Consider the following 21262-nt stretch of genomic DNA (forward strand, 5'->3'; position numbering starts at 1 on the left):
CAAACTCAGAATTGATTTCTGAAGCATCTGTCATTTAAAACTTCTTAATAATTAGAGCTGCCCAAAGGTGGAATGGGCTGGTTGGATAGGTAGTGAGTTCCCTGTCACCGGAGGTCTTCAAGTAGTGACGAGAACTCTTGGGGAAAGTTATACCGGGGTTCCTTCTCAGGCAAATGGTTGTCCTAAATGGTTTGAGGTTCCACTGCTTCTCATATTCTATAATTTTAGACTTCTAATTATGACACCCGGATGATTTTTTTCCCCTTGAAGACATTCAAATTGGGGCAGGATGATGAAAGTACATCAACTGGGTGCTGGTGGATGTGTGTGTTTGGTTGTTTTAAATATATGTATATATTCAATGAAAAGATGAAGAAGTGCTCGCCGGGCCTTGATCGTTGGCATATTAAATGCAAATAAAGCTAAAAACAAAAACCCAAAATGAGCCACTTATAAATGAAGGACGTTTGGCTACAGCCCCAAGCCTAGTGCCTGCGCGCATAATTAAATATTAGGGTTCAGCAAATAGCACTTGAGCCAGCAGCAAATGTGTGACGCCTCGACGCAATTACTTGCAAGTTTCTCATACTTAAAAAAAAAAAAAAAACATACTTGAAGTCTCTTTGATAGCAGTTCAATAGACACCCACGAGACGCTTGTCAAGCCTCCCCCTTCCCGACGTTCTTGCCTCCAGGGCTTTCATCCTGGGCTTGAATTGTGTTGTCAAAGTTTAGAAAGCGGGAGGGGGGGGGCGGTGTGTGGAATAAGAAGAGTGGGGGGAGCTTGAAAAGTCTTGGAAATCGGTATATTTTGCAGGTGTAGAATGCGGCTAATAGCCATGCACAGTGCGCGCTCCCCAATGGTGCGAGTATGACAGGGACAGCTGGCTTAGTTTTCAGTGTGAAAACACCCCCTCGGTGGACCAAACACAACGACACTGACCTTTCTGCAGGGGAACCAGAGATGTGCCTTTGACTGAATTAGCCATAAAGACGTCTTGCTATGACTTTTGTTCCCCACGAAAGCAAAGAAATATTGCGTTTAATATGAGAAGTACTGTTCACAGCTTTTCCGTGCCCCTAAAGAAATATTACGGGGCTGATTTACTGGCCCCTCTTCTACCAGGCAGGCTCACTCTCAGAGGACCAGGGAGGAGGAGGAGGAGGCGGAAGAGGCACACTCTACGCCATTTGCCTGTTGCCTGTTTTCAAAGTTTTCACTCTTTGCAGCAGCATATTTATCAATCTTTTCATCTGACAATACTTTGAAATACATCATTGTCATCCAGGGTCGGTTGATAGATTATCTGCAGGCACATAGTCCTTTTCCAAGGTCAAGTTGAAGAGTCTTGTTTGCTGTTAACTGGAGTTGTTAAAAAAAAAAAAAAAAAAGCCAAACAATGCCTGCCTGTTAACTCTTCTGTTGTTCTTCCAGGAGAATTAGAAAGGAAATTTCCCTATTGACCAGTTCTCTGGACATTTAATCCTCCAGAGCTGCTAAGTTTTGCAAACAAGTTTGGCACTTTAACAAGCACAAGTGAAATGAACTAGAGGATGGGGAGAGATTTAATCTTAACGTTTGCAGACCGCAAGGAAAGATTTAAATCATCTTTCCTCTTCTCTAAAGTCTGTATGAATTCAATTGCACCGTGCGTCCTGCTTATAGACACCAATGTCTGTGGTTTCAGCGTTTGAGAAAAACCTCAAAATTTAATCCCTTAGCTTCAGAACAGTAATATTGGAAGTGGGCTGAGGCCACTCTGGTAGCTTCCCCAGACCTATTCCTTTCAGGGATAGTTTAAAATAAAACCAGCGGTAAAGCTTAGAATTTTGTGGACTTTTTTTTTTTTTAAGAAAAATCCGGCTTCACAGTTTCCTCTATATCTGTGATGATTGATATTTTTTATTCAGCCAACTTTTATTTACCTTGCAAAAATGTTCAGGACCAATGTGATAAATTACAGATATGCAAATTTCTTTGAATGGTGTTGTAAGTGTGTCTCGCTAGAGCTGAATAACTCCTTGCAAGTCGGTCTGTGCGCACTCAGGACCCCAGGGAGCTGATCAAAGCACCCATTCTCTTTCATCCCCAGTATTCTCCTCCAAACTATTTCGATACAATATGTTTCCATGATGCACTTAATGTGCTAGGGACATAGAACTCATTACAACCTAGCTAGTTCTGCCGACCTCTTTGTTCAGCGGCATGAAGTCAAAGAAAAAAAAAAAGTAAAGGCTCTGCCAGTTGCCAGCTTTCTGAAATGCTAAAGCATGCGTCATTTTTCACCAGGTCTCGTCTTGATATCCTCAAAAGACAAACTATGAAACCGGCCTCAGCCCTTTCTGGCATTAATTACACTGCTGTCCAGCCGATCTGTTTTTCCTATTATATGCATTTCTCAGCAGGGATTTTTTTTTTTTTGCAAGACTAATGCAGCTGCGGGTTAAACTATGAAAGCATTTTTATCACTATGGAAAAAAAGTAAGTGGAAACGATTGCAAAATACTCAGGAAAGCTTTTGAAAGACTTCTTGTTGGTAGAGGAATTAGTTTGGGGAGGTTTGGGTAAGTTCTCTAGATCTGACATTGTCAAAGGGCTCCCAGGACTTTCCACAACGTCTGGGCTTTTCCTTGAGGACATGTTCCATGTTGCTTGGAAATTCTCTTTTGGTTTCTAAATAAATTTCGAAGATGAAACCTTTAAGTCTTCTGTTGCCACTCTGGAATGAAGAAACAACACGTTGCACCCCCAACTGCTAGCCTGCTTCCTAGGAATTTAGGGCAGGCATAATGGCAGTGAGAATATAAACTCTGTTTCACTCGTTCCGTTTCTTGTAGGGTTGATTGGTTGGTGGAAATGGCTGGCAGCCAGTTCTGGGAAAGATTCCAGACCTGACTCCGATTAACCCTCTCTGGTGAAACTCTGCTGGAAACCAACTCACCAGCAATTGCCATTAATCTACTTACTAATTAAGCCGATTCATTTCTAAAGGAGAAAAATTCCTTTCTTTGGCCAAACTGATGGGAGGAAATTTGAAAGAAGCGCCAAACTGTGTAACTGTAATTCAGCCAAAGACTGCTAAAACAAGGTGTTGATATATAGCAGGAGATTTAAAACAAGTTTCTAGGGCAACAATCCTTTGGAGACGGTGGTATATAGTGCATAGTAGATGAAGCTCGAATAATGCTGGGCTGCACTGTGCCACCCCATGTACTCGGATTGAAAATAGCGAGGCTCTTTTCCAGCTAAACCTTTTGCTTCCTTTTACGCACAGAGTTGTCTGTCCCCAGAGTTTTCTGTTTGCCCCAGAGGATTTCAGCTATAAGTGACTGCTGTCAGAAATATATTTCCTGAGGTTTAATAAGGATCTAGTGATATATCAGCAGAGGGGACTTCTTAAAAGGGGATTACTGACGCTATAGTCTTGGAACTTTTGGTTAGGGTGAAAGTGGGAGCTGAACATTACGCATGAAGGGATGTAAAGGAAGAAAGAGTGGCCCTTCATTCTTCAAATGGGATAAATAACCCACGCTTTAATTCTGGTTTTCAAGAAAAACAAACGATGGAGTCTCCAACTTCCCAGCAGGGAGCTAATTTCGGGGTGATGGGACATTTAAAATCAGAATATTCCTTTCCTAAGCAAAGAGGTTTGCGCCAGCGCTAGTGTGTTGAGGAAGAGTTCAGCGACAACCTCGAACTTTTTTGGCTTCCCTTAACAGAGACTTGTTCAGTAAAGGCAGCTGCCTAGCGGTGTGGTTTGTGTAGGGAAGTGGCATCCTTGGTCAGACTTCATTTCTGCTTTCAGCGGGGTCTGCTTGGAGGTGGGGACCAATACTGACCTGTCTTCTGGATTAGAGAGGACACTGGACAATCCTAGTCTGGTAAACCTCTTTATTGAAGATCGCTCCTTTGCATGCAGCCCAGGTCTTAGAGTGATCAGGGGGATTGAGCCACACAGCTGAGGGTTGTGGCAGCCCCTGGAGTATCTGTCTGGCCCAGGGTTTAACCTGAACAGGCACAGAAAAAGGCTTGAGGAAAGGATACGTTGAGGGCTGATGGTGCCACAGACAGAGCTCCCTCTTCAATTATAGGAGCTCATTCCGGGCACAATCTGGGATGGGAAGGGGGAAAGGTTAAACAGTTAATTTACAAACTGATAAATTGGATATCTGGAACTAAGGTAGAGTCAAGGACTTGTCACTGTATTTGTCTTCTCCTGGTACTCTGCTTTCTGCCCCTTAGTTATTATTGGGGCATTGGTTATGATGTGAATTCAATCTCAACTTCATCTTCTTCCGAAATCACCACTGTCATAGAAGAGAAGATCAAAGAGACATGAAATTTGGTACACCCAGCATCCACTGAGAGGGGCCCCACCCAAACAAGCTGAGCACTGACTATGGATTTCTAGTACAGGTCACAGACTTCATATAGGCAGATAGAAGCTCAGACCTTCAACCCATCTTGGTCTGTCTTGATCCATTTAGTGGGAAAAACACTGTATTTGGAATCAGGGGATTTCAGTTGGAATTCCCAGCCTCCCAACTTGCTACTTGTATGGCCTTGGGCAAGTCATGTAAGGTCAATGTACCTCAATTTCCCCCTCTGTCAAATGAGAGGCTCCCACTAAATGCTCTTTAAGATGGTTTTTAGCTCTAGCTCCTATGATCCCATGCTGGTGAAAACAACTCTCAGAAACCAAATATGTCTTCCCTGGGGAACTGGCCTTTTTCCAAATCGACAGAGGAATTTTTTTCTAAAACCAGACTTTAGGTCCCCTTAGCTAACTTCCCCTGAATCCCTGCTGTCCTACAGTCTTTGAAATTGACTTTATAGGTGGTTGTGATCAAATCAGTAGGGTCAGTGAGTGACCTTCAACAGTGTCCCCTTCCCAGGGCTTGGAGCAGCTGTTGGAGGGTGGGGGGTAGGGGAGCAGTGTCATGGAGTGTCATGGAGTGCCTTTGACAAGATTTAGGGCCGATTTTTGCCTCTGAAATTGAGATTTAAAATTTTACATTTTTAACTCTTCTCCTTTGACACACGATTGAGGAAGATATAAAAACAAATTCCAGCAAGTACTGATCTGACAGGTTACCACAGCCTCCCTATTTGGATTCAGTTATGAGGGGAATAGACTGACCTCATACTGGGTCCTGCTGTCTCCTGTTCTGTCCTGGCAGGGAGTGAATTTTACCTGTTTCATGGATTGTGAGGGGAGCGTTGGGGGTCTGAGCTGGGAAGGCCCAAACATGGGAATCTGATGTTACAGCTTTAAACACGAACAATGGAGCTACTAACTAATCCCAGTGAAATCCAGGAGCGTGGAGAAGGGGACAAAGAATTGCAGCTTTTGGGCACCTGTAGGTGTCAATGTGGTCACTACAGCCAGGGCAATGGGAGAGAGAAGCACACAGAGCTTGGCTGTCATTCCTAAGCTTAACATGAACAAAGATAAAAAAGTGAAAAGCTCGGTTTTCACTGGTGGGATGTTCAAAGCAGATTACTATTGGAGCCAATCCTAAAAGAAAAGAGGTCTTTCCTCCCCTTCCTTCTTCTAATCAAATATCAATTCTAGCCCAAGCCACCATGGCATTCCCTAAAACCCAGCTTTTCTTCCATTAAAAAAAGACACCCCCTGCCTCGACCCTTTTCCTTAAAGCAATTCTGACCCATCCCTACCCACTGGCTAACACTCCAGCAACCTGTATGCCCTTCCTAAAGTGAGAGATACAGCTTCCCAGCTGTTTTAAAAGTGATATTAAGGATTTTTTGGAGAGGGTGAAGCCTAGAAAATCTTAAGACAATATTGGATTCTCAAGCATCTTTTAACCTCTGTGAACATTTCAACTACTTTGACATAAAATCCATATGTTCTTTTAAACATTTTATGAATATGAGTAACATTTCTTTTAATGAAAGTACCTAAGTTCAAATTTAATCTCATGATAATGCTTAGCTTGAAGCATATAGTGTTTCTATAACTTGGAGTTCACAAAACCATCCACAAAAAAATGTCTAGGACCTCTCCTATGTGTTTGGATTTGAATGAAAGCACTGTTTGGATGAAGGGGTATGGGACACATGGCAGAACACAATGTGCAACTGCAAATGAGTGAAAATGAAGGGACAAGATGTTTAATTAACAAGTTCGGTTTATTCTATAATTTGGGGAAAGAATATTCTGCTCTAGCAACTTATTGATAAGATTGGTGTTGGAATCACTAAATGGAAGCAATCATAGGCATGTTCATTTCAATACTGTACCCAGAAACCCCATCCTTCCCAAATCTGAGACAAAAACTAAAATAACTTGTTCAACAGAAGAATATTAAGTCATCATGTAATAAGATTCTGATTTTCTATAGTTGAAATAACTCCCTTAAATAATTTAAAAAAATAGGATGTAACTATCCTTAGAAGACTAATGACATTTCACAGGTAATGCAATTTGGAAAGAAACACTTCCATGTTTTCTTTTCCAACAATGTGCATTTTTGTAAACTGCTATAAATTGCAATTCAAAAGCACTGATCTCACCATCCCCAACCATTTTTTATACTGATCAAATGAATGCAGATACTCCCACTTGGGAGGGGCGACATGACATTTCACTTGGCAGTTCTAAACAGGTCAGGGACCTTTCACAGACCCTAAGGCAGTGGGAGGGAGCTCTTTACGAAACCGTGTAACCAAATCAAACCAATGGTTACCCCTTTTCAATACCATTGGAACCGTCTGCACAATGCCATTCACATAGCAGCACAGAAACTGAAAGGATGGTCAGCCAATGGGAATGTCTTTTCTTTTGTTTAAACTTACAGAGCTCCAAAACTAATACTTGGAGGAAAATAATGAAATTTGTTATGACCCCCCTCCCTAAAACAACCATAAGGAATAAGCATGCCTTCATATGGATGGGTAGGGGCATCCACATAACTGTACATTTGTATGGATAGATATGCACATGTATGTATGTATATGTATGTATATTTATTGGATGTAGCTTTGTTCCAAGCCATAGGCACAAAGACACAACATGGCTGCCCTGGAGATGACCTATTGCTTTCAAGTTGCTTGAACACATCAGAATTTCCATTGTTAAGGTTGATTAATTGAAACTGATAAGTTACCATGAATAAAGATTGTTTTTCTGTTTAATGTGGTGGGCCTGATTTGGTAAATGCTTCATTCATGTAGCTTTGCAGTGCAGCATATGGGCCAGATTCATTCAGTATCACAAACATATACCATTTAGTATGCTTGTATGGTCACAACCAAAAGGCCTTTCTATTTTAATGACAAAGTTTGAATGAAAAATTCCATTTAAAGAGTCACTAGTAACATTAAGGGTGATTTTGTAATTTATTCAAAGATTTTCTGTCTCTGAGTTGCTGAGAATAATTTAGAGGGTACTAAATTTAAATTCAGTTTAGAAAAAAAGTAAATGTAGCAAAATTACCCATAAGAGTTTCTATCCTCTTAAAAACAAAAAAGTTATCTCTAAAATGTTTACAGACACATATGAAAAGGACACGTTTTACAGTCTGGTGCCACCTTGTGTCACACACTACTGATAAAGTTATCACTGATGTTTCAATGAGATGCTGTCAATGCTGTTTCACATTCCCAAGGCTTATTTGGAAAGAATTTAGAGATTATTTAGTAAGGAAACAAGCAAATTTCTCCATTTTGTTTTTTAAAGAGTGAAATCAAAAGAAAAAGTTCTAAAAATCTCTTAACTCTGGAGTTAGCTTGTCAGCTACTGAGATTTACTGTGATTTCATTTATTCTGGGGTTTTGTTTTTCCTCACTAGCTAAATGTCTTCAATCTCTTATGTCTGCTAATGACACATATGAAAGCCAATGACACATGAGTAAAAATTGTGGTCAATTTTTATAGTCCAAGTAGGAATTCTCACGTTTTAGTAAAAGGATTATTACACTGTTTAGGGCCTTTGTCATTTGGCTCTACCTCCAAGTAAAGAGGAGTAGTAATTATGAATCTGAAAGACAAACTTTTTTCTCCTTTTGTGATATACAAATGATTTAAAGAAATAACAAGGCCAAATAGTCCAAGATTAACTCAACATATTGAACACTTGATATTTTAGCAAAGAATGTCTCTCGTTCTTCGTGTCTAAGAAACAGTTCAAGTTCATCCAACATTTCTCAATTAAATTAACTGGGTAATCTCAGTTCAAACTCTTGTGGAGAGTAATAAACCAAATTGGTCACAGTTGACCACACTTAGCATGTGCTTAATAAAGGACTGGATATCCTTTGGAAAGCTCATCTGTTCACCATTACTCTGTGAATTTCTCTTGTAGTTTAAAGAAATACTCTGTGCCTAATTTTATCTGAAAAAGAACTTTCTTCAGACTCTTCTAAAATTAATGCACTTTTTTGGACCAAAAGAAAGATCATTAGTGAGAAAGTTACTAAATAGCTTCTGATACATTTTTGGACCTAAACCAGACTTTTTTTGTAAAATATAAGAAGTTACTAAATTTTAGCAGATGGATTGTAGATTGTGCCTTTCCTGAAAGAAGGTGACTCTCTACTCATGTAATGGGCTGCAAGATTCTAGGACATATACTTACTAATGGGACAGAAAAATAAATGCAACTTTGAAAGATATCAGGACATACTTTTGAAAGAGATTTATATTTGTTCTTATTTGTGTATAAACTTATATGGGTACAAAAATAAAGAAACTATTGTTTTTTAAGCTGCTGAGTGCAGTAAGGAGGGTTATGAAGGTAAGAAGCAATCAAGGGTTATCAGTTTAAATTCTCAGTTTACCATTTACTGCCATTCTCTGTGCTATCTATTTTTTATGGATAACTTGGATTTCATATAATTTCATACTTGCAGAAATGGAAAATTTAGTAAAGTTGTAGTCATAGTTTTAATTTGTATATAAAAATGTGGGTAATGAGATTCTTTTAAGAAATTTGTTTTTCTTTTTTTTTTTTACATATTGATCTGAGACCGTCTTGCCTTTGTTCTAGACTGATAGTTGAAGCTGTGTCTTTAGTTGCTGTGGATGTCGTTGAAAAAATTCTGTAGCAGTCCCTGGCTCATTTGCATTAATGCAATGTCATCAGTGCATAGGAGTATCTGTAGAACTTTACTGTAGGTAGAAGTCCCTCTTTTGATATTGTGCCTTCTATGATACTGGCAAAGACTCCCTATTATCTGCTTCACTTGATGTGAAAAGCTGGCAGATCACCACAGTTATCTCAGCGGTTTCAGCTCTAATCTGAGAATTAAAATCAAATCAGTGCTACCATTGCCTCTGGAAAGGAAATGTCAATGGATTGCCCTCCGTTGAGCCAGTTACATTAGAATTAGCGTAACTTAAAGTGCAGGCTCCAGAGTCAGTAAGACCTAATTCAGAGCCAGCCTCAGAGACATGTACTAGCTGCGTGATGCTGGGCAAGTCATTCAACCCCTCTCTCTGCCATAGTTGAGAAAATTGAACTCCTACCTCAAGGGGTTGTTGTGAGGGTCATGTGAGATAATATTTGTAAAGCACTTGCCTGGCATTTAAAATGCTTGTTCCTTTCTCCACTTTCCCTCTCATCATCTTGGAGGTTTCCCAGACTTGAATATCCTTCCCTAACCACCGCTGCCCTTTCTGTGTTCTTTCATCCACCATGTGAAGGTAAGCTGTCTGAAGGCAGATGCTGTCTCACTCTTGTTTTTGTATCCCCAGTATTTATTATAGTGTTTGCCATATCAAAAATAATAAGTGCTTTTCCATTTTCCATCCATTTTAACACATGCTCTGAAGACACTTTGTTTTAGATGAGTCTTCAAGGGAGCATAGGGTATGAATAGAAAAGACTGTTGATTAATGAGTCCATGGGGATATTATGTTAAGGAGGTGTTCCTCATCTTTCATGGATGTGTTGTGGCCCAGCACTGTTCTCTCCCACAAAACTTCTCTTAGTGACACTGTCAGAAATAAAATACTAAGTGGTACAAATTTTTTTTACCTTGCAAAACACGAAATTTCTTAAAGTGATTATATCCTTATGACAGGCACTGAATAAATGTTTTAGATACAATCATGAGAGCAGCAGTGGTCACCCTTCCATTGGAAAGTATATAAAGATGAGGTAAGATAAGGATCTCCATAGCTGTGGCCTATGATACTCAATCCTGGATTTCTGATCTGGAAAATACTATATTACTTTATTGTCTTTGTCCTTCTCCCCTTGACTTCACAGGATCATAGAATCTGAGTTGGAAGGGACCTTAGGGAAAATCTAGTCCAGCTCCTAGAGAAGAGAAGTGACTTCCCCAAGGTCATGCAGGAGGTGGGATTCAAACTCAGGTCTTCCTTGATTCTGAAGCAAGTACTTTAGTCACTGCTACATTGCTTCTTTTTGTCTTATGACCCATTCATATGTGCATTCCCAAGGTTCTGTTCTCAATCCACTTCTCTAAGCTGTCTTGCCACCTCCCAGGTCTTCAGCCATTATCTGTATATTTCATTTCATTCCAACAAATGTTAATTCAGTCCCTATTATGTATAGGGCACTGTGCTAGACTGGGGATACAAGATGGGAGATGACAGTCTCCATCAACAAGGAGTTTGCAATCCAGTAAAGGGGATATGCCGCGTACAGAAATAACTATATCACAACTTAGAATATGGTAGGTGGGGAGGAGAGGTTAGACAGACTGATGGGAGGGTTTTGAGGAGGGAGAGATGATCCCTTTGAGCTGAGGAGTACGGGGAAAGGGGAAATTCAAGGTACTTGACTGGTCCTTAAAAGACAGAAAAGATTTCAACAGTTGAAGTATTTCATTCTAGGCAAGGAGGACAATATACATAAATTCACAGAGATGGTAGAGTATAATGTATAGAAGGAAATGGTGAGTGACTTAGTTTTGTGAAGAAGAGAAAGGGTATGTGGACAATGTCATGAAGTATACCTATACTTCAAAGAGAGAAGGATGAAGAGGAATCATGATATCAGGGAGGTGATGCCATGACATGTAAGTACAAGAGGGCGGTGCAGTCACCAGCCCCACTCTCTCCTCTGGAGCCATTTGGGTCCAGTGGCAATGTACAGATCGGGACAACTAAATGGTTGACAGGCTCAAATGCTGCAGACCGATGTCGGAGATTGAAAAAAGAAAAGAAAAACAGAAAAAAGCCCATTGGTTTTGACAATGAGGTGGTCGATCATGACCTTTGGGAGAGCAGTTTCAGTGGCTAGAGGCAAACTGAAGGGGTTACAGAGAGAGTGGGTGCTAAGGAAATGCAAGCAATGATTTTTCTAGAAGTTTGGCACACTGGGTGACCTCAATATTAGCAATGCTGAAAGTGGGATCATTGTTGAAGGTGGTAGTCATGGTAGCCAAGGTATTTAGGAGAATGTGATCCGACAGTAGAATCTATACTTTTTGAGCAGACGTTCTTATTCAGTTTTGTACTGCTTTGCAATCCTGGCATAGTGCTTAGGAAATATTTGTTGTTTAGTTTTAGGGCTTTTTAAAAAAATATCATCAATTAATACATACTTATGCACTGATTGTTTTCTTTTTGAAAAACCTAAGACTCTACAAAAATGGTTGTCTGCATTTTCCTCAATATTGAATTGATTGCAGCTAAATCTTCCTAATGCTCCTTTTATGGATCTTAAAAAAATCTTCATATTCCAAATTTGGTGGTCTACCCAGTCCAAATGAATTCTAATGTGTTACAGAAGAGGTCCAATTCCTATTTCCTATCTCTTTGGTATATGTCCCCAAGGTGACCCTGCTAACTCAGGATTAGTTAGTTAGGGCTCTTTGAATTGTGCAAGGCCTTGAGTGGGTACTTTCATTCACAGTATCTTGCCACAAGTCTCCCTTCTTACCAACTCTATTCATTTGTGAGATTCCTTTCTTACAAACACCTAGAGTTTTGGAATGCAATACAAGGTTACTGAACACAGAGGAGCCGGAGAACCTTCTGGTGACAAGCTCATGACTTGGCTTTCACATTATGGTCTAATCAGTTTAACTACTTGACTAAAGCCCCAAACAGTCTCTTGACTCATCACTGAGTGAACTCTAAACCTTAGGGGGTATTTTTGGTTAATAACAAAAGAACATGAGAAATTAGCCATGATTTCTATCCTAATTTGCCAAATCTAATGGCCCTTTCTCAATCCTCATCCTTCTTGACATCTCTGAAGCCTTGGACATTGTCTTTCTCCTTGATACTCTCCTTTCTAGGTTTTAGAGACACTGCTTTCTCTGGTTCTCCTTCTATGTGTCTGACCACCCAGTTTCAATCTCCTTGACTGGATCCTTATCCAGGTCTCACCTTCTTACCTTAAGTGTCCCTTAAGGCTCTCTCCTGGACCCTCTTTTCTTCTCCCTCTATGCCTTTTGCTTGGTGATCTCATCGGCTCCCACAAATTCAATGATCATCTTCATGCAGATGATTCTAAGATCTATTTATCCAGCCCTAACCAGAAGGTCTCCAGACCTCTAGTTTTGCATCTCCAGCTGCCTATTGAACCATCTTGAACAGAATGTCTCACAGACATCTTAAACGCGCCATGTCCAAAACTCATCATCTTTCCCCTAAAAATCTCCTCTCTTCCTAATTTCCTTATTAGTATTGAGGCCATCATGGTCCTCCCAAGTCAACCAGGCTCCCCACCGCAGTGGTATCCTCAACTCCTCACTCTCTCTCATCCACCATATCTAATCTGTTTCCAAGTCCTGTCAATTCTATCTGTATAACATCTCTCATTTTTCTGGCTAGCATTTACATAATGCTTTAATGTTTTTAAAGTGCTTTGCAAATATTATCTCATTTTATCTTCACAATAATCCTTGGATGTAAGTATTATAATCACCCCTATTTTACGGATAAGGAAACTGGGGCTGACAGAGACGGAGTGATTTGTCCAGGGTCACACAGCTAGTGTTTGGGGCAGAATTTGAACTTGGGTTTATCCTGAATCCAGGCCTGCCACTCTGTATACTTCTTCTGGCTGCCTCACTTGCAAGTTGCTTGTTTCAGATCAGAGCCCAATTACTTTTCATCCTGTGACATGCCTACCTATGTCTTCCATTAATTGTCCATAGAGGAGGTACCCAAGTCCTGGAGGCCTGTCTTTGGAAATTTTAGTATTTTGTGGGTGGTGGTGAAGCTCTCATCAGGGCCATTTGTTCTCCTTCCCACTCTCCACATGCCCAGCATGCACCTCCTTTTCTGGTACACCACCATGCCCTTTACCCTTCCTGTTCTGTCATGTAAGTCATCACTGATAAAATGCAGACTAGTGTGACACTGTGCACTGAATCTTTCCACTTCTCTTTGGGTCACTCTGCAATTCTGATTCTTCTGATGGAGAGGCACTCAAGGCCAGATAGCATCACTCACACAGTATCAGTGTTTTAAAAGACAGGTCTTTGTGAAAGAAAGCAGTATGAGTTCATTACAAGTACTGTACTACTTAGGAGAAAATTCCCCTCAAGTGCCCTGAATAGAGGCAATAAGGAGTGCAGGGCAGTGGACAGAGCACTGGGTTGGAAGTCAGAAAAACCTGAGCTCAAACATGACCCCAGACACTAACTAACTGTGTGAGCCTGGACGACTCACTCCATTTCTGCTTCAATTTCTTCATCTGTGGTTGTGGGATCAAATTGGGTATTTTCTAAAGTGCTTAGTACAGTTCTTGGAATATAGTAGGGGCTTAATAAAGGCTTATTTCCTTATAAATAATGGCTTTTAAATCTTTGTAAGTTAACGATAGAATAGAAAACAAGAATGACATGAACAAATAAAGAAGAAAATACTAAGAAAAGGTTAATGTGAGTTAATTTTGGACTCATTAAAACAACAATGGAATATAATATAGACATACAGTTAAATCCCAGCATGTGTGTATGTATGTGTATATATATATATATATATATATATATATATATATATATATATATATATAGGCATGCATACACACATACATCTATATATTTGTATACAATTCTCAGAGGGACTGGTCACTTCCTATATACATACATACACATATAAGGCTCTAGGGAAGCAATGGAGGAAATAGAATCATCATGAATACTTCTAGATGACAAGGTATTGGATTTAGCAAATAAGGTGCTATGGTGTCTGTTCTATAAATACTATAAAGAAATATCTTCTACATACTTCAAGAATTGAGATTTTTTCCATATTATTCTTGGCTAGATCTGGAGGGCAGTTGATTTATGTGAAGAGATCACATTTACACTTAGACCTAGAATTTGGCCGACTTACTCTTGATCACTTCTGGTCACTAAATATTTATGTACTAGATGTATACTTTTACATTCTTAAATAGTGATTTTTGCACGCAAGATTTATCAATGGTAGTAGCTCAAGTCTTTCTCTGCAAGCTCTTAATACTTAATGACTTCATATATATATATACATATATATACATACATACACACACACTTATATAACTTATACTTAACAACAACTTTGATATACTCCTGGGAAGGAACCCGATTTCAATTCCAGAGTGAGATTTTCAAGTTGCATTAACTGTTCAGAGGTTAATATTCAGAAGTTGTTTATTTTTAAAAAAATCTCCCTTGCAATTTTTCTTTCTGGATTAAAAGAACAATGTAATCTGGCTACTTAATGTGTGCCACTGTTATGCATCAGACACTTGTGTTTGAGCTTTCCCTTGCTGACAGGCCCCGAAAAGAGGCACTGTTACTTTGAGGTTTTATCTATGAGATTCGTGTCTTTTGTGCTCATTAAGAACATTTCCAAAGATTACAAAGTCAATACCCCCCAATTACTGGGCTGTGAGAAAGGTCTTCTTGAGTACATAAAATCAGTCACAGTGCACATTATACAATGGGAGGCTTAGATGCCAAATTTTATCACTGTGAAATAGCAAACAAAATTAATAAAGTTACAACAGTCTTCCTTAGGCTGCAACTTCTTTGCAATTCTACCCAAAAATGCTTTGAAAATCTGCAGACACTGCTTCCTTTCATCTAGTCATCTCACAGAATGAGTAAGGCTATATCTCTCTTTCAATTTTTATCTGCACTAATCAATATCTTAGAATTTTAGGTTTAAAATGTACAATATGTGAAAAATAATTTTTACTCTGTTACAGCAGGCATCACTCAACAAGAAAATTAAGATGCCTCATTGTTTTATTTTATTACTTTAATATATCTACTTTATGTTTTCATAATATTGGGTCCTCTTTTTCCCAGTACCTATTTTCCTTACTGGTAGTAAATTAGCTACTAAAGAAGGAAAAATAATTATTTTAAGACACCAGATTGATGCTTAGGGCACTATTGCTGTATAGTATTAAAAATTAAAGATAGATCTTGGATATGTTCTATCAATTTGACTTTTATTCTATCCTTTCCAATCCATAGAGAAGGGTTACCAAATTTCCATTTGGAGACACATTCAATTAAAGTTAGGTCAAGGGAACATATGTTTAAAAAGGATGGTTTTTTTTTATATATCTTGGCATATTGAAAGATAAGGCAAGGTAAAAAAATATGGAACATATACACACACACATATATGTATGTGTGTGCTGGATCTTTCACAACCTTAGTTTATTGCAATATTTTCTAAAAGCATTGTTGTTAAGGCAATAGATCTCTTTTTCATTCTTCATACTCATGAACATCACTTCTTGGCATAGCATTAAGGAGGGCATACTGGAGAAGATAATAATCAAACATGCCTATGTAAGGCATGGTACCTGATAACTTTGTGATTTTCCATGATGATAATTTCATCATTCTAAAAGGTGGAAGGATCAAATAATAAGAACTTCTGTTCTAGTGTCGAGTCTCACTAATAAGGAGAAATAGGCTGATTAACTAAAAAAGAAAGACAGGAACCTTGTCCAGCTGAGGATGCGTTAGCAAAGCAGAGGAATAGTCATGCATAGTCTGATATGTACCTAGGTTTCAGGAGAGCAAATTTCAAAGAGTTGATTTAGAAAGGAAAAGTATCCTATGGCTTAAAATTCTGTCTGGAAGTCCCTTTTGGAAGGATGGAAAACTCTCAAGAATGGAAGTCTGGGAGCAGTTAGGTGGCACAGTGAATACATCACTGGCCCTGGAGTCAGGAGGACCTGAGTTCAAATATGACCTCAGACATTTGGCACTTACTAGCTGTGTGACCTTGGGCAAATCACTTAACCCCAATTGCCTTGCCTTCCCCTCTACAAAAAAAAAAGAATGGAAATCTGAAAAACCCCTTTCCCTCCTCATTGGCATTATTTGTTTGTGTTCTCTTTAGACCAATATGAACATACAAGGAACAAGATGTCATCATCCAACTCAAATTTTTGAAAGACATTCAGAAGACGAAGTAAGGGCAGATAATAAAAACAAAATGAATGCAAAAGTATGCCTGATGTTTAAAGTGCTACAGAGGCTGATACTGGCAAGTAAAGCCAAGGCCAGCAAGAAAGGGCTTTTCCAACTTACATTTGGGGGAAAAAGGAGGAAGATTTTAAAAAGTGACATAAAGGCTGTTCAGTGTGGATGGGATGATGATAGTCCAAAGAGGAAAGAAGGCAGAACTGCTCAATATTTCTATTGCTCCAGTTTTCTCTACCAAGGAGAATATGCTCTTTGGAGGTAAAGAGAACAAAAATGGCCAACAGGAAGTTGGTACTTTAAATAAGAAAGCAAATCATCAGACGTTGCCATCACTGCTCTAGATGAGTTTCAATTACCAGGCCAGATGAACTTCATCCTAAGGAAATGGAAAAACCAGCAGATGTGATTGCTGAAACACTACCAAAGACACATGAAAGACTGCAGGGAAAGGGAAAAGCCTAGCAGGACTAGAGAAGAGCAAACGTCATCCCAATTTTCATAAAAGGGAAGGGAATCTATATACTATGTACCAATGAGATTGAACTTGATTCCAAAAAAAAACTTCTAGGAGGTATTACTAAAGAGATGGTTGGTAAATATCTAGAAAGGGAAACAGAGATCAGGAATGGCTTCATGAACATGTCATGCCAGATTAGCCCCATTTCCTTCCTGATGAGATGATTAGATAAAGGAAATGCTATAGTTTACTATGTCTAGTTCTATTTTTTTTCTTTACTTAGATTTTAGCAAAACATTTGACAAAGTCCTTCATAGTAAATTTGTAGAGATCTCCTTTCTGGGGTTTTGTGACATTATTTTCTCTTCTTCTTCCTCCAACACGTCTGACCTCAATATTCTTTGCTGGATGTTCATCTATGTTATGTCCCATAAATGTGGTTGTAGCCCAAGGCCCTGCACTGGCCCCTCCTTTTTCATGATTTCCATATCTATATATCTGGCCATAATCTTTCTCTCTCAAGCTTCAAACCCTCATCACCAAATACCTGTCACATATTTTGAACTAAATATCCCATAGGCTATTAAACTCATGCAAATTGGAAACAATTATCTCCCCTCCTCCCAAATCCATGCCTCTTCCAAACCATATTTCTCCCCGAGGTATCATCATTCTTTTAATCATCTAGGTTCTCAACCTCTACACCACCCTCACTCCTTAGTTTCCACTCACCCAGTCATTTAACAAACCCTATTATTTCCATTTCCACAACCTTTCCTATATCTGTCCTCTTCTCTCCAATCACACAGTTACTATCATAACCTTGATCATCTCTTTTCTGAACTACTGTGATTTGTCTCCTAATTGTTTTACCTGGCTTAATTATCTCTCCACTCCAATCTATTATCCACATAGTCCAAAAAGGTCAGATCTGGCCTAACATATATCCAACTCTAATCTCTTCCCTGAGCTTCAGTCCCACATCCCCAGCTGCTTACTGGACAATTCAAACTGAAAATATATTAAAAATTAAATTCAAATAATTTAATTCAATTCAAATAATTTAATTAAAATTAAACATTAAATTCAAATGAATAAATATTAAATTCAACATGCCCCAAACTGAATTCATTATCTTTTCATCTAAATCCTCCTCTCTCCCAAACTTCACTATTTCTGTTGAGGGCATGACATTCCAATCTCCTAGGTTTGTAATCTAGGCATTATTCTGGACTCCACAATCTCCTTCACCCCACATATCCAGTCAGTTTCCAAATTTTGCTATTTCTACTTCCATAACTCTCTGAAATCTGATCCCCTCCCTCTACTCACATAGCTACCATGTTAGTTCGGGCCTTCATTACTCCTTGGGTGGATTATTGCCGCTAATTGGTCTCCCTACCTCAAATGTCTCTCTGCTCCAGTTTTAAATGCAGACCTGATCATGTGAGTCCCCTACTCAACAAAATCTAGTGACTTCCTATTGCCTGTAAGATAAAATATAAACTCGTCTGTTTGGCTTTTAAAGCTCCACACAACCTGCCCCAACCTCTTTGGCCAGTACTTACCCTCTCATACTCAGGGACCAGCCAAACAGGCACAGTGCACCATCTCCTATCTCTCTGCTTTTCTACTGCTTAATCTACACACCTTTTCACCTCTGCCTCATAGAAGACTTCAGTTCCTTTCAGATGCTCCTCAAACAGCCCCTTGCATTTGATGACTTTGCATATATTTATTAACTTTATGTTTATGGTGTGTGTGTGTGTAGCTAGCTACATAGTTATATTCTTCTCATCTCCTTTGTGAGACTGTAATTTCCTTGAGAGTAGGGTTGGTTTCATTCTTTATATTTGTGCCCCTCAACACAGTGCCTGGCACAGGGTAGATGCTTATTAAATACTTGTTGACTGTTTGGTTGACCATGTCACCCAACCCCCTACTCAATAAACTCCAGAGGCTAACAAAGGCTATTACCTCTGGGACCAAATGCTAATTCCTCTTTGGGGTGTTGAAAGGTCTTCACAACCTGGCCTCATCCCTACTTTTCTGCCTCATTACATACATTTCCGCTTCCCACACTGTGATCAAACGAAACTGGCTGTCTCGCTGTACCTTACAGAAGACACTCCATAGACCTTTCTGTACTCTTTACTGGCTGCCTGGAGTGTGCTCCTTCTCTCTCTCTCTCCTCTCTCTGTCTCTCTCTGTCTCTCTGTCTCTCTCTCTCTCTCTGTCTCTCTGTCTCTCTCTCTCTCTGTCTCTGTCTCTCTCTCTCTGTCTCTGTGTCTCTCTGTCTCTCTCTCTCTTTCTCCTCTTTCTCTCTGTGTCTCTCTTTCCCTGAAGACAAGATTTGTTTTTCTTTTGTCTTTGAATCCCAAGTGCCTATTAGAGTGCCTGGGTCATTGTTTATACTTAATAAATGCTTGCTGATATTATTGGCTAATTTTGACCAGACAATATAGTGAGTGGATCTGGAGCCTGTTGGGTACACCCAAAACATAGTCACTAATAATTCAGGATCAACCTGAAAAGAGACAGAGAGTGGAGTTCCTGGGGATCTACCTCCTCTTGACCTTATACTATTATAACACTTTTTAAATCAGCGATTTGAACAAAGATGTGGCTATCGTTCTTTTCAGATCTGATGATGACATGAGGCTAACTCATTGGATGATGAAGTCAGGATCCAAAAAGATACAGGTTAGAATGACGGTCTGAATCTAATAAGATGAAACTTAATATAGACAAATGTAAAATCTTTTACTTGAAGTTAAAAAGAGTCCACATCCCAAGTACAAGATCTGTGGAGTGTGACTAGATAGGAATCTGGTATTAAAATGACCTAGGGCTTTTAGGGGACTGCAGGAACAACATGAATCAATAGCTTAATATGATATCCAAAAACAGCTAATGTGACCTTGTTGACATTGAAAAGCTTTGTGGCAGGGGTGGCTGGGTGGTGCAGTGAATAGAACACAGGCCCTGGAGTCAGGAGGACCTGAGTTCAAATCCAGCCTCGGACACTTAACACTTACTAGCCATGTGACCTTGGGCAAGTCCCTTAGCCGCAACTGCCCTCCAAAAAGATAAAAAAAGGAAAGCTTTGTGTCCAGGGCTAGGAAAGAGATGGTCCCAGTGTGCCCTGCCCTGATCAAATCACATTTGGAAAACTGTGTTCCTATGTTGGGTTCACATATTAGTAAGAACTTTCATAATCTTGAGTATATCCCATGGTCAAGAGGGTGAAGGGTTTCAATATTAAGCCATATCACCATCAGTTACAGGAACAGGAGTTGCTGAACTTGGAGAAGAGAAGACTTTGTGGGGGAGGGGGAATGATCACTGTCTTTAAATTTCTGAAGGGTCATTATATGGAAGAGGGATTAGTTTTGCTCTGCTCGGTGCCAGAGGAAGGAACTAGGAGCAATGGGCATAATTTGCAAAGAAGTAAACTGAGGTTTAAAATAAGGAAAATCTTCTTAACAAAGAGGACCATCTGAAAGTAAAGCAGACTGTCTGTGGAAGTGCTGAGATCCCCCCTTACTACTAGTCAAACAAAGGCTGAAGGACCACTTGTTGGGCATATTGTGGAAGAGATTCCTACTGAGGAATGGGTAGGACCAGATGGCCTCTGGTGTACTTTCCAACTCTGACATTCTCTGAAAAGTCTATTTATAGTGACATCTTGATCCCGTAGAACCCATTTAACTAGAAGCCATAACAAAGTGTGAGATCTCCAATCCTTTCCTCCCCTTCCCCACCACCTCCCATATGCACTTTTCTTTCTATTTCTGTCCAAGGAAGTAAATTACAAGATTCCTCCTTTCTGACCTCTCAGCATTGCTGACCACCCCCTCCTCCTAGACACTATACTCTTTCCTGGCTCTCTTCTAACCTGTCTGAATATTCCTTCTCAATCTCTTTCATTGGCTCTGCTTATGCATAGTCTAAGGCTGAAGCCCTCAGCCTACTTCTGTTTTCTCCTTATACTCTTTCTATTGCATAATCTCATATAACCATCTTCCATGGTTTCAACCAGGATCTCTATGTAAGTGACTGACTTCCAGACCTCCCTCCCTCCCTCTCCCTCCTCCTCCTCTCTGTCTCTCTGTCTCGCTCTCTGTCTCTCTCTCTTTCCCTCCTCCTCCTCTCTCTCTCTCTCTTTCTCTGTCTCGCTCTTTCCCTCCCTCTCCCCCCTCCTCCCTGTCTCTGTCTCTCTCTCTTTCCCTCCCTCTCCTTCTCCCTCTCCCTCCTCCTCCTCTCTGTCTCTCTGTCTCTCTCTGCTTCTGTCTCTCTCTCTCTCTCTGTCTCTCTCTCTTTCCCTCCCTCTCCTTCTCCCTCTCCCTCCTCCTCCTCTGTCTCGCTGTCTCTCTCTCTTTCCCTCCCTCTCCCTCTCCTTCTCCCTCCTCCTCC

General features: G+C 39.9%; 1 protein-coding gene across 1 annotated transcript in view; it reads right to left on the minus strand.

Annotated features, from left to right (window-relative positions):
• The window catches only part of CUNH10orf67 (chromosome unknown C10orf67 homolog), a 111077-nt gene that overhangs the window by 1089 nt on the left and 88726 nt on the right, over positions 1–21262 (minus strand). The window contains exons 20-21 of the mRNA XM_069086120.1: positions 5148–5233; positions 2585–2719 (exon numbers count right to left, since the gene is read on the minus strand). Coding sequence (XP_068942221.1) covers positions 2585–2719; positions 5148–5233 — 221 coding nt within the window. The remainder of the gene's footprint in view (positions 1–2584; positions 2720–5147; positions 5234–21262) is intronic.

The sequence above is a fragment of the Petaurus breviceps genome, unplaced genomic scaffold (assembly GCF_028583685.1).
Source record: "Petaurus breviceps papuanus isolate PSGF00001 unplaced genomic scaffold, PetGlider_PUasm1.0 178, whole genome shotgun sequence".
NCBI classification, from domain to species: domain Eukaryota; kingdom Metazoa; phylum Chordata; class Mammalia; order Diprotodontia; family Petauridae; genus Petaurus; species Petaurus breviceps.